The sequence below is a fragment of the Cydia amplana genome, chromosome 18 (genome assembly GCF_948474715.1).
Source record: "Cydia amplana chromosome 18, ilCydAmpl1.1, whole genome shotgun sequence".
NCBI classification, from domain to species: domain Eukaryota; kingdom Metazoa; phylum Arthropoda; class Insecta; order Lepidoptera; family Tortricidae; genus Cydia; species Cydia amplana.
In genome coordinates, this window is record NC_086086.1 from 10,673,771 (window position 1) to 10,689,235 (window position 15,465).

General features: G+C 35.5%; 2 protein-coding genes across 2 annotated transcripts in view; one reads left to right on the top strand and one right to left on the bottom strand.

Moving 5' to 3' along the window:
* The window catches only part of LOC134656423 (endophilin-A), a 78,538-nt gene extending 67,570 nt beyond the window's left edge, over positions 1–10,968 (bottom strand). Inside the window, exon 1 of the mRNA XM_063511949.1 lies at positions 10,786–10,968. The gene's annotated coding sequence lies outside the window, so the exon portion shown is untranslated. The remainder of the gene's footprint in view (positions 1–10,785) is intronic.
* Positions 10,969–12,139: 1,171 nt separating this feature from the next.
* Positions 12,140–15,465, top strand: part of LOC134656428 (dmX-like protein 2) — an 85,476-nt gene continuing 82,150 nt past the window's right edge. Inside the window, exons 1-2 of the mRNA XM_063511958.1 lie at positions 12,140–12,404; positions 14,258–14,458. Of these exons, the coding sequence (XP_063368028.1) occupies positions 12,318–12,404; positions 14,258–14,458 (288 nt within the window). The 5' untranslated portion in view covers positions 12,140–12,317. The remainder of the gene's footprint in view (positions 12,405–14,257; positions 14,459–15,465) is intronic.

A 15,465-nucleotide genomic window follows, 5' to 3' on the forward strand; every position in this document is an offset into this window, starting at 1 on the left:
GCATACAAATTCCATTATTAAACGAGTTCCAAACTTTTTAAAACTTTAAATGGCCATATCAAATGAAGGCATAGGTCCATTAAACAGCCGAACAGATGATCAGCACTTATTATTAATATAATGTTGGTACCGCGACTATTTAGGTGTCTCAAATACGTTGGCGTATTTTCAGCAGAAAAATACACTTCTATTTTTTTTAAAGGCGGCAAGCAAATCTTTTTAATGGTTTTACTTTTCTCTGTGAAAATTAGAACGTTGCTTCTGTAAAATATCTCTTGCACCATTTTTGAGAAAAGCACTATATATGACTCGGCTGGAAGGCTACTTGCTGGCTTCGGATTCAATTAAACGGACTCCCAAGGTCGTCCGTTTAAAACGAATCCTCAGCTTGCAAGTAGCTACTTCCGAACCTCGACAATAATGTACTATTGTTCTTAGAAACGTGATAATAATTAAAATATATTAAACCTACATGGTATCATCAGCCACACTGTTAAGTGTTAACTGTACCGATGTACAGTTAGGAGTGTTGCTGTTTGTATATTAATTTACTTAACCTTACGCATTACAAAATTGTCCTCATATAGCTATACATATATTTTAGGACAGTCTTACACTAATCGACCTACTTGGTAACAAAACATTGTAAATTCTTGAGTAGTTTGAATAGCAGGGCAGGTGACAAAAACTTGCTCAAAAGCATAGAAGGTAGCATCCTATAGAAGTGGTGTACGCGTGCCTCCGTGAGGGACAAAACATGTAAATTCGACCAATCATAGCGTCGCATTGCGCCGCTATGATTGGTCGAATTTATTTGTTATGGTGGGCAACAAATGAATTCGACCAATCACGGTGGTCAATTTACGGTGGGGAATAAAACAAGATGTGAGACTGTGACAAGGACAAACAATAATAGCGCTTTCGCTGCTACTCCTACTGAAAGATACATAAGACTATCCCGTTCTGTCAGTTATCCCCTGCTTCTATTCATGCTCAAAAGAGAAGAGACATCCGACATTTAAAAAAATATCCCTATATGTATGAGAGCAATAATACAATGTGTAAATGTAAATACATACATATCTTATATTTTATGATCATATCAAAGCTGGAAGTCCTAGGTTCGGATCCCCCTAAAAGTGTATTAATATGGTGTCCCATGGTGGTGGCCCATTTGTCCCCGCCGCCATACAAGAGGTGTGGACAGATGGGAATAGATATAGACCATTAATATATACACACACAATTAAAAAACAAATAAATGTCCTATGAGGATTTGAACCCAGGACCTCCTACTTCATAGCACATAGCAGAGCAGGGTCACTGTCACTACTGACTAGCTAGGAGGCCGTAGAAATAATATACAATTTATATATATTTAAATTAAGTACAGTCAGCGTCGTATAGTAGGTCGCATCCAAAGTATTCAAATAGTTCAGTACGCCATACAAATAATATGGTGTACCGAACTATTTGAATACTTTGGATGCTACCTACTATATGACGCTGACTGTACTTATATAACAATTAACAAATCAGACTGCCAGCCACAGTTTAATGGCTAATCTAGGATTAAAACTTTTTAGTGGCTTGCCATTATGTTCAAAACATTTAGCTTCATACCACCAAATATTTAAGTTTACCGCCATTGCCCGCCAGCATTGAACAAATTGGTTGTTAGTGGGTAGACAAAATAAAGTCACTATCATGTTAAACATTGAATTTATTAATTGTATTTTATTATTTTTAAGAGAATCTTCATAGCATGTGTCTGTCCGTTGAAACAGGAATCAATCTCAACCATCTTCCACTCAAAATATTTTACTTGTGGTACAGTCGCCATCAGATATATCGGAGCGGCCAAGGCGCTCACAAATATCTGAACACGCCTCTATTGTCAGGGCGTTAGAGTGCGTGTTCAGATATTGTGAACACCTTGGCCGTTCCGATATATCTGATGGCGACTGTACAGAGATGCATTGACTATTTCATCTTCACTCTCTTGTTGCATACATTGTAACTTCTAGTGGCTAGAGGCTGGGTCCTGAAATCAGAAACATATTTTTTATATATAAAATGTAATAATATCACAATAAAGTTTAATACACATTGCCTTCACATTGGAGTCTGTTTGCAAACACTAACCATTGTATAGATTTAGACCAAGAAAAGTATGCAGCGATATTGATCGCCTGCGCAGTACATGTGTTATTTTAAATGTCAAACATCTTTGAAATTATGACGTACCTTTCTTCTTTCTTGCTCTAACTCTAAATACTTTGGAATCTTTTGCTTGCTCGGGTATCAATATTAGCATGGGGGGTTAAAATAAAACTTGACAATAGTTATTAGTGGGCAAGGGGGCAAAGCAGTTGTTTAACCGCTCATGCTAATGTTGATTCCAGGGCAAGCAGAAGATTTGAACTATGAGCGTAGCGAGTGGTTCGAGAAGTGGAATCTTGAGCGTTGTGAGAATTCAAGGCACGAGGGTTAAACAAACATTGCCACCTAATGAAACACAGAATTTATCACCATGCCAATGCAGGGAAAATACCAACTATAAAATACCAAAAAAATCAAATCCACATGAACATTATAAAGAATTTATAATTCAAAATCATCATTTAAAAGTAAATTCTACCAGCTAACATAAGGAAACTCAAAATTTAGATCTGATTACTTTGCCCCACATGTGGGATAAATCATAAATGCAATTTTCTCATTAGTATTTGAACAATCAAGGGTGCCTTTACCAGTTGGTGTGGTGATAAATTATTTAATTAACCTTTGTATTCAAAACAAACTTACCTGAAGTGTTAATTTTTTATCAATTTTATCATTTATTGGCAAACAGTAGACACTGTCAGATTAATATGTAGGTTTTACCATTAGTAGTGTTCCGTTACTACATCGGCAATTCACGTCATCATCACAGGTCTTTTCGTCTATTGCAGACGATTTATGCATTGCTGTTTAGACAACGGGTTTGGTGATTGTGGAGGCCGATGCGTGAGCGGCACGACCTCCCACATTTTGGGCACATGTCACGCTTAGCACAGTCTTTAAAGCGCCACATCGGTCTTCCAACTTTCCTTTTAGCATACCTACGCAACTGCACCAAGCAAGACACGTCTAGGTATTCTATTCACGTACTTGTACTATAGTTCAAATGAAGCTATAATATGAAATTAATAAGTTTGTATAAACAGAAACAAAGCAAAGGCAACCAACAAACGCGGTGCCGCTTTGTGGCGACTTGACTATTTGACAGTTTATTTTTAGTGTTGCCGTTGAAAGTTCTTTCTTGTCCCTAAATAGAGCTTTTATGATTTATTATTATACAATATTATTAGTTCAAATAAAATATGATATTCCAAAAGACTACAAATAATATTATATAGTACTTAAATTCCAAAATAATGATAATTATGCCTCAGTGTCCATTTCTGAGGGCCTACCGCGAACCACGTTCGACGTGTTGCCTCTCTGTCGCACTTGTAAATTCGTACGTAAGTGTGACAGGGAGGCAACACGTCGAACGTGGTTCGCGGTAGGCCCTCAGCTTTTTTAAGGAACAGGCGTATAACATTACCCTGAAGTAGGGGACTAATTTTAAAATAGCAATAATCATTACTTGATGCCGTTTTTGACGTTTCTGTGCACGCTGTTGTCTGTCTATACTTATAGGTCACATAATTAGTGATACAAACACCTGCCTGGTCAATATACGCAAAATTAGATATATTTATTCTAATTATAACAGAAAAAGTTTATTAAAACAAACATTAAATGCTTTTGTATAATAATTTCAGGTTTGATAGGTACGGGTTTTGCCATGGGAGAAGTTGAAAAGGAACGTTATGAAAACATATCTTTGTATGTATAGGTACTAAGATGGTACAAATCATGTACAAATCTGTTGCTTAAAAATAAAAGCACGACGCGACGTTGCCAAACTGCTATGAGTTACTGCGAAGCGAGTCCAGTTTAACTCGACAACGTCGCATCGTATTGTTACAATAGGGTATTTTCGTACTAGTCAAATCAGTTACTTTTTTATAGTTATTGCAATGCAACTTGTATCGTAAATTTTTAGAAGGCACGATAAGAGTGAATTGAGCATGAATTGAGGTATTTTATCTCATTAGGATCGAAAGAGCTCGTGAATTTGAGTACAAATAACACAAAAGTGGCAAAAAAGATCACAATATAAAAAATGGCAAAAAATAGTAGTTTTCGATATAAGTGCGAGAAGTATGTCATTTTGCACGAGTACCGAGCTTTCGATTTTTCCGGAAATATACTGAGGGGCTACCGCCAAAACCGAAATTCGCAAATTGCGGGGATCTTTCTCTTTTACTCCAATGCAGGCGTAATTAGAGTGACAGAGAAAAATGCCCGCAATTTGCAAAATTCGATTTTCGCGGTTATAGCCCTGTCACTTACAACGGATGCCTTTGCTTTGATATCTGGTGGCGTTAAATTAACTCCAAAATCGTCTGAATCACTCATTTTTATTTAATAACTTATGCTTTCTTGGCAATTACTTACAAACATAAATCACTTTAAATGTTGAATAAAAAAGGCGGGAAGGGAATAAAAAAAGTTTTACTTTTAATTGCCATTTTTTTCAATGTGGATTCTGTTGTCACTGTTGTCAGCATTATGCCAATTGAAGAGAAATTGTATTATTAAAATTAATAAAATTAATTTTCAGAACATATAATTATACATGGTCAACCAGATCTTGACAGTAGAAAAAGGCGGCAAATTTGAAAAATGTAGGCGCGAAAGGATATCGTCCCATAGAAAATTTGAATTTCGCGCCTTTATTTTACTGACAAGATTTGGTTGACCAGCTATATGTAAAAAAACATGAATCTTTTGTTATTTCATTATATTGATATATATCTAATTAATTACATTTATATTAAGTGTATAAAGTGTATTGTACGAACGTCAGCTTCATTCTGTCGCGCGTTGTTCAAGTAATACTATTGGGTCTCGAATAATACTCCTTTATGCCCAATCGCGCGTTGTTCAGGTGGGTCATTTATAAGCAGGTCTCGCATAATACTCATTTATTTAAAATGTATCAATCAGATTACTTTTTAGCACTAGTGTAAAAAAATCAAACTTTACGCACGATTTGCAGCTACAAAAACTAAACTTTTTGAGCAATTGGATTAAAAAAATATAAAGAAACGCTCAAGTACCAGTGGCATGGTGGCATATAGACGGACTTACGCCAGTAGTAATGTCTAATCCTTTTGCCATGCACCAATGGTAGCATGCGCAAAATTATTATGACAGGTATTTATTTTCAGCCGGTTTAAATAGTTTCGGCAAGACTTATGTAGCATTCTTATAATATATAAATATTATCATCACCACAGTATCGTTTTCCGAAATTACTTTATGGTTATACCGTTTGGCTACGCTATTTCTCTGTACCCTGCCTCTCCCTTCCCTCCCTGTACTCCTTAAGTGCCCGAACTCTCTTTACTCATACTGAAAGATACATAAGACTATCCTGTTCGGTCATTTCCTTCCACCCCTCATGCTTGATCCAGTTTTAAACTAGATTCATGATTTATTCAATACGCTATAAAGCGACATCTGTTGATTACTTCTAATCGTTGGCAACGACATATGTCTACTAACTTTCAATGAAGACGTATAGATGTCGTTAGGAATTCTATGATTTGGATGTGACACAGCGCCATCTTGTATCCATGATAGGCAACAGTGCTTTTTCAGTGACGCCATCTGGTAATGGTGCGCTTTTAGGCGGTCACATTTGAATGTATGGGATAGCAGCGTCTGTATATATGTAGTCTGTGACGATAGTCACCAACACTGCAAAAGCAGCCAGGTTCATGTGGCTCTCCGTGTGACATGACAGTGACCCTTACAGCGCGATTGTACCGAGTTACTCTGTTCTGGGCTCATTCTGTGTTAGAGGTACTATTTTAAAAGCGAGCAAGTGCTGTTAACCACCCGCTCAATACGCCAGGGGGGCTTATTACTATAAATAGAGACCCCCCGCGTGTCGAGTGCACTTTGTAAACTTACAATACAAGCGTATTAGTTTCACATCAAGCAAAAACAGACTTTATGCGACATGGTATTAAGGTAAAAATCAGTGACAAATTGGTGTGTACTTGCTATGCCAGCTGCATATACACTTCAGATGCAGCTGATGTGGTAATTGAGCGTTATTATGTGGGAAGCATGAATAAACTACGATTTTCTTTATCTTACGGATCTCCCTGGATCTTAGTATTATTACTACATAGTATAAAACAAAGTCGCTTCCCGCTGTCTGTCCTATGTATGCTTGGATCTTTAAAACTACGCAACGGATTTTGATAAGGTTTTTTTTAATAGATAGAGTGACTCCAGAGGAAGGTTTATGTATACATAACTTTTTAGCTTAAATAATAAACGTTGAAACATTTTATATCATGACGCTTGAATTTTTCTGTGTATAATTTGTTAACCCCTGCGAAGCCGGGGCGGGTCGCTAGTAAACTCTTTATATGTTCTAAGCTCACGGGAGTTATATAAATAGTCAAGAAATAAGTAGTACCGTAAAACGGGGTGAGTAGGTTTCGCGGGGAGAAGTGGGTTATGAATGGGGAGCGAAGGTTTGAGAAGGGGGTGAGAAGGGTGTTTAAGGCTACTGCTACAAAAATAATGTATTCCAATTTAAAATGGAGCTATAGTAATACGCATAATAAAAAAAATCGATCCAACGATCTTCCAAAATCACCTTTGTATGAAAACCCCTCTCACCCCAAATACGAGGCACTACGGGGTGAGGTGGGTTTCCTCTTTATCGTCAAAGTTATGAAATGGAACTACCCAAAATAAAATAAAAACTAAAATACAAACGTCCGGAACACTTATTATATACACCATTCAGTTTTCATGTAAAAATAAAATGTTATCGAGGTTTGAATTTCAGTTTTGACCCTACTCACCCCATTTTACGGTACCCTACGATAACAGCAGAAAAATCAAAGATACGAAAGAACGGCTGAAATTCCATATACATAAAATAATAATCAAGAATATAAAATAAAACCGGCCAAGTGCGAGTCGGACTCGCGCACGGAGGGTTCCGCACCATCAACAAAACAAGCAAAAAAACGGTCACCCATCCAAGTACTGACCCCGCCCGACGTTGCTTAACTTCGGTCAAAAATCACGTTTGTTGTATGGGAGCCCCACTTAAATCTTTATTTTATTCTGTTTTTAGTATTTTTTGTTATAGCGGCAACAGAAATACATCATCTGTGAAAATTTCAACTGTTTAGCTATCACGGTTCGTGAGATACAGCCTGGTGACAGACGGACGGACGGACGGTCGGACGGACGGACGGACGGACGGACGGACGGACAGCGGAGTCTTAGTAATAGGGTCCCGTTTTTACCCTTTGGGTACGGAACCCTAAAAAAATGATATGACGCAAACAGGCAGACGAATCGCCTGATGGTAAGCAATTACCGTCGCTCATAGACACCTGCAACAACAGAGAGTTGCAAGTGCATTCCCGGAATTTAAGATAGTAGTTCAGGGTTACGTAAGTTGGTTGGTTACAAAGATTGCCAAACGGAAACCTATTATTTAACTTTATTAAGCCTCTTCACCGCCAAGACCCATAATGGTAAGCGGAAAATAAATCTAAAGTAGGAAGATATTTTGGTAATCACTAGTGTCTAAAATCATTCACCTTAATAATTCCTTAACACACATATATAGTCTTTTTAACCTTGTGTGAGCAAAAAACATGGATGACATCATGAACAGCGCCTTGCCTACAAGCAATTCACGCTATTCATACTAATAACAGCAGTAAGGTTCAGAATAGTTCAATTGAGCCCGTTTTAATACAGGCAAATGTAGTTTGGCACAACTGCACCAGAGACCAGTAAATGGCAAAGACAGGTCTCGTATAGTACGGCACTTCTGAGGTGAACTTTTCGCTTCAAACCGTAATCTTTCAAACAAAGGCCATTGTCTCTATTATCGCAAAAGCGCTTGCTCCCGACTTGGCACGTGCCAGTACAACATTCATATTGAAAAACAACCGGTATCGTCATAGTATTAAGGTTCAAATTTAATGTCACTGATATTCTATATATTACGTTTTGGTAGTGTAGGACGATAGACCGCCCCGAAGCGATACGGCACTCATATTATTTTGATACTTAGTGTGGTATTAAAAATGAAACACGGTTATTTATGATAAAGCGTTGTATATTTGTTATATAACAAAATCTAAATTTAAGATTAATAAGTTTAACATAGGTATAATCAAAAATTTTCCGTGTAGGTATATAAACAGTTATACCGACCTTTTTTCTGACCGTTGACACGTGACGTTTTGTTAGAAAAGCTGTACGCTTCAAAGCTCCATGTTTGCCTTATCAGTGTTTTTATTGTTACTATGCGTCGGCATCACATCAGAGGTGCTAATTTCACAGTATCGTTATTTTAAAGATAAGAAAAAATAACAATGCTTGCAGCTGCACCTTTGTAAATTATTACATTTACCACCGCAAGCTAATAATTTAAATAAAACAATATAATAAATAACCGCGTTTCATTTTTAACACCACACTAAGTATCAAAATAATATGAGCGCCGTATCGCTTCGGGGCGGTTTATCGTCCTACACTACAAAAACGTAATATCTAGAATATCAGTGACATTAAATTTGAACCTTAATACTATGACGATACCGGTTGTTTTTCAATATGAATGTTCTACTGGCACGTGCCAAGTCGGGAGCAAGCGCTTTTGCGATAATAGAGACAATGGCCTTTGTTTGAAAGATTACGGTTTGAAGCGAAAAGTTCACCTCAGAAGAGCCGTACTATACTATGTTGCGCTCGCGCCTAATATTGTTGTTGTACTACAGTGATCATGAAATAAATAGGTTAGATAGTCACTCAACACATCCTTTTTTCAATGTATTTTTTACACACACACAAACACAAGGTAACAAAGGTTGTTACGGTATATTTGGCTATCATGGCGGTCAAGTATTTCATGGTAAGGCTTCGACATTCATGTGTTTTGTACAGTTTAAAATGCTGTAACCTTGGATTATGAGTTATCACTGTAACCTAATACCTACCATCTGTTTTAACGCTCGCAGATAACTCATTAGAGCCAATCGATCGCGTTAGGGCGTGTTTTATTTTCGATGAGATGTATGTTGCATTGGAACTACCGTAAAAAAAAATACATCAGGGGGTTACCTTTACAAAATACGTTTTTGAGACTTTTCTAAGTAGCGTAAAGCAACGCATTACAAAAAACGATCGAGGAATACTACGTCATATTGGTAGAGACTTAATTATTTACTTGTCTTTGTTGCCTTTTGCTGAGTTATTAGACTCAATTAGAAATAGAAGTGTTCCTTTCATGATTAAACAAAAAAATTGTTGGGAAGTTGCCAGTGAATCGGACTTATCGCGTGAATGAACGTAAAATGATAACAAACAAAGCAGAAAATTACTAATAAAGATAAAATATTAATCACAAACAATGTTTTTAGTTGAACAGATGTATGAACAATTGAACTGATAATTTGTTTACATTAATACAAAAATGTTTTACAATAACATTTGTTGTAGATTGGATCATCATAAATTTATAGCTTAGTTTTAGTTAGCAGACTAAACCACGTTGAATGATGGTCCCTATGACAGTTCATTTTTATACGGAGCATGTCATGTAAAACTATTGTAGACATTTTAAATCATCATTTGCTTGCCCTTTTCCCATAATTTGAGGTTGGTGCAGCATGTTTTTTTCTTCCATACCTCTCAATATTTCTTGGCTTTAAATCATTAAAACCTTTATTTCGGTAAATTTAAAAATAAACTGTATACTCTCACTGGGCCAACAGACCAAGTATGGTTAGATATGAATTACGCTAATTGCCGCACCGAACATGTAAAAAAATAGCTATAGGGTCATGGATATTATTAATTAACATTAGGGTTATAGATACATACATACCTTTCATATATGTGTGGTGGTCACAAGTTGTGGGTTCAAACCTCGGTTGCGCTTGATAGACAAGAAAAAAATGGTGCTCAACACAGTCCCAGTACGTGCCATCTTGAAACTTGAGTCATTGTCAATAGAGCTGACAGCAAGGTGTCAACTATTGGGCATTAGCATGTCAAGCACTAGTATGTTTACCTTATAATAAACAAAAGATCGTCGGTTTATCTAAGCTAAAGACGGGGTATTGCAATGGTTGTCTTACAAGAACTAAGATGAATTGGTATAGGCAGCTGTAACAATATTTATTTACAATTTATTCTGATACTAGCGTATTATACTTCCACAAAATTCTGATCTACTTCATTATTATTTTTAAGCCTCATATACATATTTACACAAAAGAGCAAACTGATGAGTACTAAGAAAGTATACAAAGTATTTTGTTTATAATAATCAAATCTAAACCAAGCCTACCTTAATTTTACTTTGTGTAATCACAACTACTGTCTGTTCGTGAAATATTAAATAATGAAAACCCTACTCAAAAGTCATTTAAACCTGTACCATGTATACCTAAGTGTTCAAATTTTATTATCACTAACTTAAACTGCCTCCAGCATATCAATACTAACATTTATCGATTATTTATGCCATTATTTCAATTAGTAATACTTCGCAATTTACTGGCTAACTTTCTATTAAAAACGAGAGTGGAGAGAAATTAATAATCTGCTGATACAGACTGTAACTCTTACCTTTTTCACAATCCAATTCCAGCAAAGAGCTAATGGGTGTTGAAGCTGATAACACAAACAAATTCCACTATTGTTTAACTAAAGTCCCCGTAAATTAATTTCTTTTGAATTCCGCGATAATCAATACGCGTACACAAAAAACAGTCAACCGACTATCATCTCGTCTCTCAGTCAACTATACAACGTAACTTTCACGTTTATATCCGCTGAGTTCTGGATGATCTAAAACGAAAGATTAAATTTAAAATTACTCAAATGTAAATTAACTTGATTTCAATGATTTCAATCGCAGTAACTTATTAAAAGTTGTCATATAGAGAAATTGGTGAAAACATAGGCATGTGAAATAAACTGTCATGCATAATATGCAGCAACATTACGTTCTATGTCGGTGATTTTTCTATGGTGTAGCCAGGTAAAAGTTCTTAAAATACGACAATAAGAGCTCCACAGGCCACAGACATTTTGTGATTTTTTTGACACAACAGAGTGAAATGAAATGAAGCGAAAAGATAGAATGAGACAACGTATTACAGCATATATAAATATATATGCTGTAATACGTTGTCTCATTCTATCTTTTGAAAACTGTACACAAATGTTGTGTGTTTTGACAAATGTATTTGTCGGAATTTCAAGGGCCATATGTACTGTAAAACGTTGTACAATATACGTGCGAATCGTAATTCGCACTTGTATCGTAATGTACTATTGCGTCTGCCATATCTAGGATAGTATTTCCTAAAATATGTATTACACATGAAATATCTATAGGTCGTTTTTTTATTTAGCATTAGAAAGAAGGTAAGCGATCATGACATGTCTTTTTATTGAAAAACGCATTTTAAAAATCAGTAACTTACACTTATGAAAGCAGAAGAATATATGTAATATATAAATGATCGTATTAGATTCATAATTGTTACATATTTGCCGTGGCTTATTTTTAAAACATGTTTTTCAATTAAAAGACACATCAAGATTGTTTACCTTTTTTCTAATGCTAAAAAAAACGAAGTCTAGTCATTATTATGAGGGTCATGAAATAACCTCAAAAACCTTAACAATCTCGATTTACATTTTACTGTAGCAACACGAGGCACAAGGACCGTTCCGAAACTATTATTATATCTTCCAACGGTACTTGGTGCATTTTACGTTCATAATTTTTTATTTCAATAATTTATTTAAAAGTGACTAATTTATTTATATACTTGTTTAAGTATATTAATTACATTCTATGTATAAATACAACGTATTTATTCTTTAAATAAATCAAATTAAAGAGTTCTTGAGTTTTGATTTTTGAACGTGTTCTATTTTTTATCTCTTTCTTTCACTCTACGTCATTCTCTCACGTTCGATGTATGGTGTCATTTCGTTTGTAATATTCGTGATTAAAGAAATATTAAAATGTTCAGAAGATTCCTTGTATGTTTAGTCAGCTATGTCTTACTACATTGAAGATATGCTAGTGACTTTTGGTGGTGTGGAAAAGTTATAGCGAAGAAATTGTAGATAAATAGTTCAGTATGAACTGTCACCAAGTATTAAGTGGAGCCTGTAATTCAGGGGATCAATGTTTTGCTGTGGGCTCCGTCGAGGGAATCCCCTTCACAGTAAGTCATATGGTTGAGCATTAAATGACAGTTCTTATTAAGCTAGGTCTTGTGATGAGATATCTTTTAAGGTGGTAATAGAGTAATAGTCCTAACAGGAAAATCTAATTTAGCCTAGATTGATAAGCACTATATTTTGCATTGGGTGCTGTATTAGGTTTCTGGTAGTAATTAAACAATTTTAGAAGGATTCTAGTGCCTTGCGGCCAGTAACTATGGCCTCATGAAATAGTTAGATAATTTCCTTGAACATTAATTTGCATCTGTTAGCTACAGATATTTAAATGTTATTGTAGACACCATTGTTATCCTTGAAGGTGATCAGTTACATTGCTCGTCGTTGTTATTATGGTCTTGTTTTGTTGATTTACCTTCAAGTTCACACCATTATTCTTGAACCTTAGTTGATTATGATTTATCTCTAACAATCTTTTAGAGTACTAACAAAGTACTTGTATATTGTCTCTAAACACTCACAGATAACACTTTAATTTATTACTGATGTTTGTTTATACAATGTCATAGTACAACAAATATACTTCATTGTATTATACCTTTGCATTTCATTGTAGTTGTAGTAGTAATGTATATGTTAGAAGATACCTGTTCATTTTAGTTTAAATACTAAAATATTTTATTTTTAATTAGTTACCTAAATAATTTAAAAATCCAGTCCTAAGCACGCATGAAATTAATATAGAACTATCTCAATAATAACTTGAATTGTGTGTCTACTACAAAATACTTTGTATGTAGCTCTTAAGCATGTATATATGGTTATGTAATCTATCTTACATTTACATGCCTTTTTATGTTTTGCTGTAAGCTTTTTGATATTAACCTCATGCCGCCCACCATACAAATTTATAGCCGAGGAAGTTTGAACCTTGTTGCATTTTCAATTGGGTTGAATTTAATTTGTTCGAAAATTTTACGAGACATGAAATGTGACCTTCTTTGTTATTAATTAAAGTTGACATTCCATCGAAACTGAGTATACATCCTAATGTACATTGGGCGGCACGAGGTTAAAATACAATAGACCAACTTTATTTAAGATATTTCAAGATAACACATAAAGCTTGTGCCGCCCAATGGTACATTAATGATGTACACTCTGATCAATGGAATTTCAACCTTCATAAAACCAAACAAAGTAACATTTCTATTGTCTTTTAAAACTTTCGAACGAACAAAATTCAACCCAATTAAAAATACAATTAGATTCAAATTTCCTTAGCTACAACTTTTTATGGTTGGCGGCATGAGAATAAATCTTCCAATTCTACAAATGGTAGTAATTTGTGGGAAACTCCGGAATTCATGGGTTAACTGAATATGCCGCAGTCTATATAAACATGCCGAATCATAGCCTATTCAAATCACTCACAAAAATGAGGTTATCAAACAACTGTAGTATATTTGAGCAAATTCCATGTTTTGTCATTGTTGAAAATTAGACAGGTTTCTGTGTTTTTTTTTTTTTTCATTACTCCTTGTTGATTTTTCTTGGATTCTCCTTTTAAAAATAATCAAGTTTCTGTGTGATTTTTTAAAATATAAAAAGTACAGTTTTGCATTAGCTCGAATACATGTAAAAATTCTATATATTTTTATTTTGCATTAGTTTCCTCTTAAGGGGCCCACTGATTAACAGTCCGCCGGACGATATCGGCCTGTCAGTAAGCACAAAAAGTTGACAGCTCCGAACAACTGATAGGCCAATATCGTCCGGCAGACTGTTAATCAGTGGGCCCCTTAAAGTGGGTTCTACTGACTTAAGTAAGACTTTTAAGTGGGTTTTACTGTAGTAGTTTTCAAATCAGTTGCTGTATCATCAACATTGTTTTCAGGCTTATGCTGCGGGCTGCAACATAGTGATACTAGCTTCCAATTTTGAGAGGGTCCAGATTATCCCCGGAGCTATCCACGGCTACATCCGTATCGGCTCTCTGGACTGCAGTACGGACACTGGAAAGATCGCTGCGGCGTATGGTGCTGAAGTCTGTATATTTGAGCCAACACCATTAATCCATAGTGCTGCTACTACTCATGTAAGTCCGTACAAAGAAATTAAATATAAACTTTTTCATAGTAGGTTCCAAGCCGCAGAATTCCCACTTTGTGAATGAATTTATTCACAATTTGACACTAGGTTGGTGGGATGGTGCAAGGTGCAAGTTTCAGCTAGGTGTTGTACTGACTGGAAACAGTTAAACAAGCTTTATTTATCGAGGGAACCCTTCATTCCACGCTTCCCAGACGAAACCCAAGGCAATAAAACTCCGCGGTCGGATTGGTAAAAATAACGCGTATATATACACTTTACTGACAAGACGTAAGCCTTATTGCAAAGGCATAAAGTCTATAAATAATCAGTTAAGATTGGTAGTACTGTTTCAATGCCTGTTTCATTTAGTAGGCTAATGATTTGTCTGCATTAGACGTATACGATCCAGAAAGATAAAGCGTGCCGCGAGCCATCTGCTGCGAGTCGTTACCTTATCAAATGTTTTTAAACAATAACGGTCGTATTCTTTCAGGAGTTTTTTAAAGGCTAGTTCGCCAAGTGTTATGAACTCACTAGGACGTAAATAATTGCGGATTTAATATATCTACGTAGGTACGCTATTTTAATTGCTGCTTAAAATTACTAAAGTTCAGCTCATCTGTTAGAAAATGGAATCCAATGCAATAAAAAAAACAATACTTACAAAGAAACTGGCGGACCAATTTTGTATAAAACATGTCTTAGAACACAGCTAGAAAACCTACGTTCAAATAAAAAAAATCGGTACAATCTATGGTATCTATCTATAGGTAGATAGGTACAACTATCTGTATCGGTACAGCTACGGTGCCACTGACAGACACACACACTTAGCGATCAAACTTATAACACCCCTCTTTTTACGTCGGGGGTTTAAAATCAGTATTAAAGTCACAACACATAAATAAATATTAGTAAATAATAACTTTCAGATGTCAGCAGACATTGGGTAGGTTGTAATTTGGATATTTCTTCATTTTAATCTTGACACAGCACCACGAAGTTCGAGCG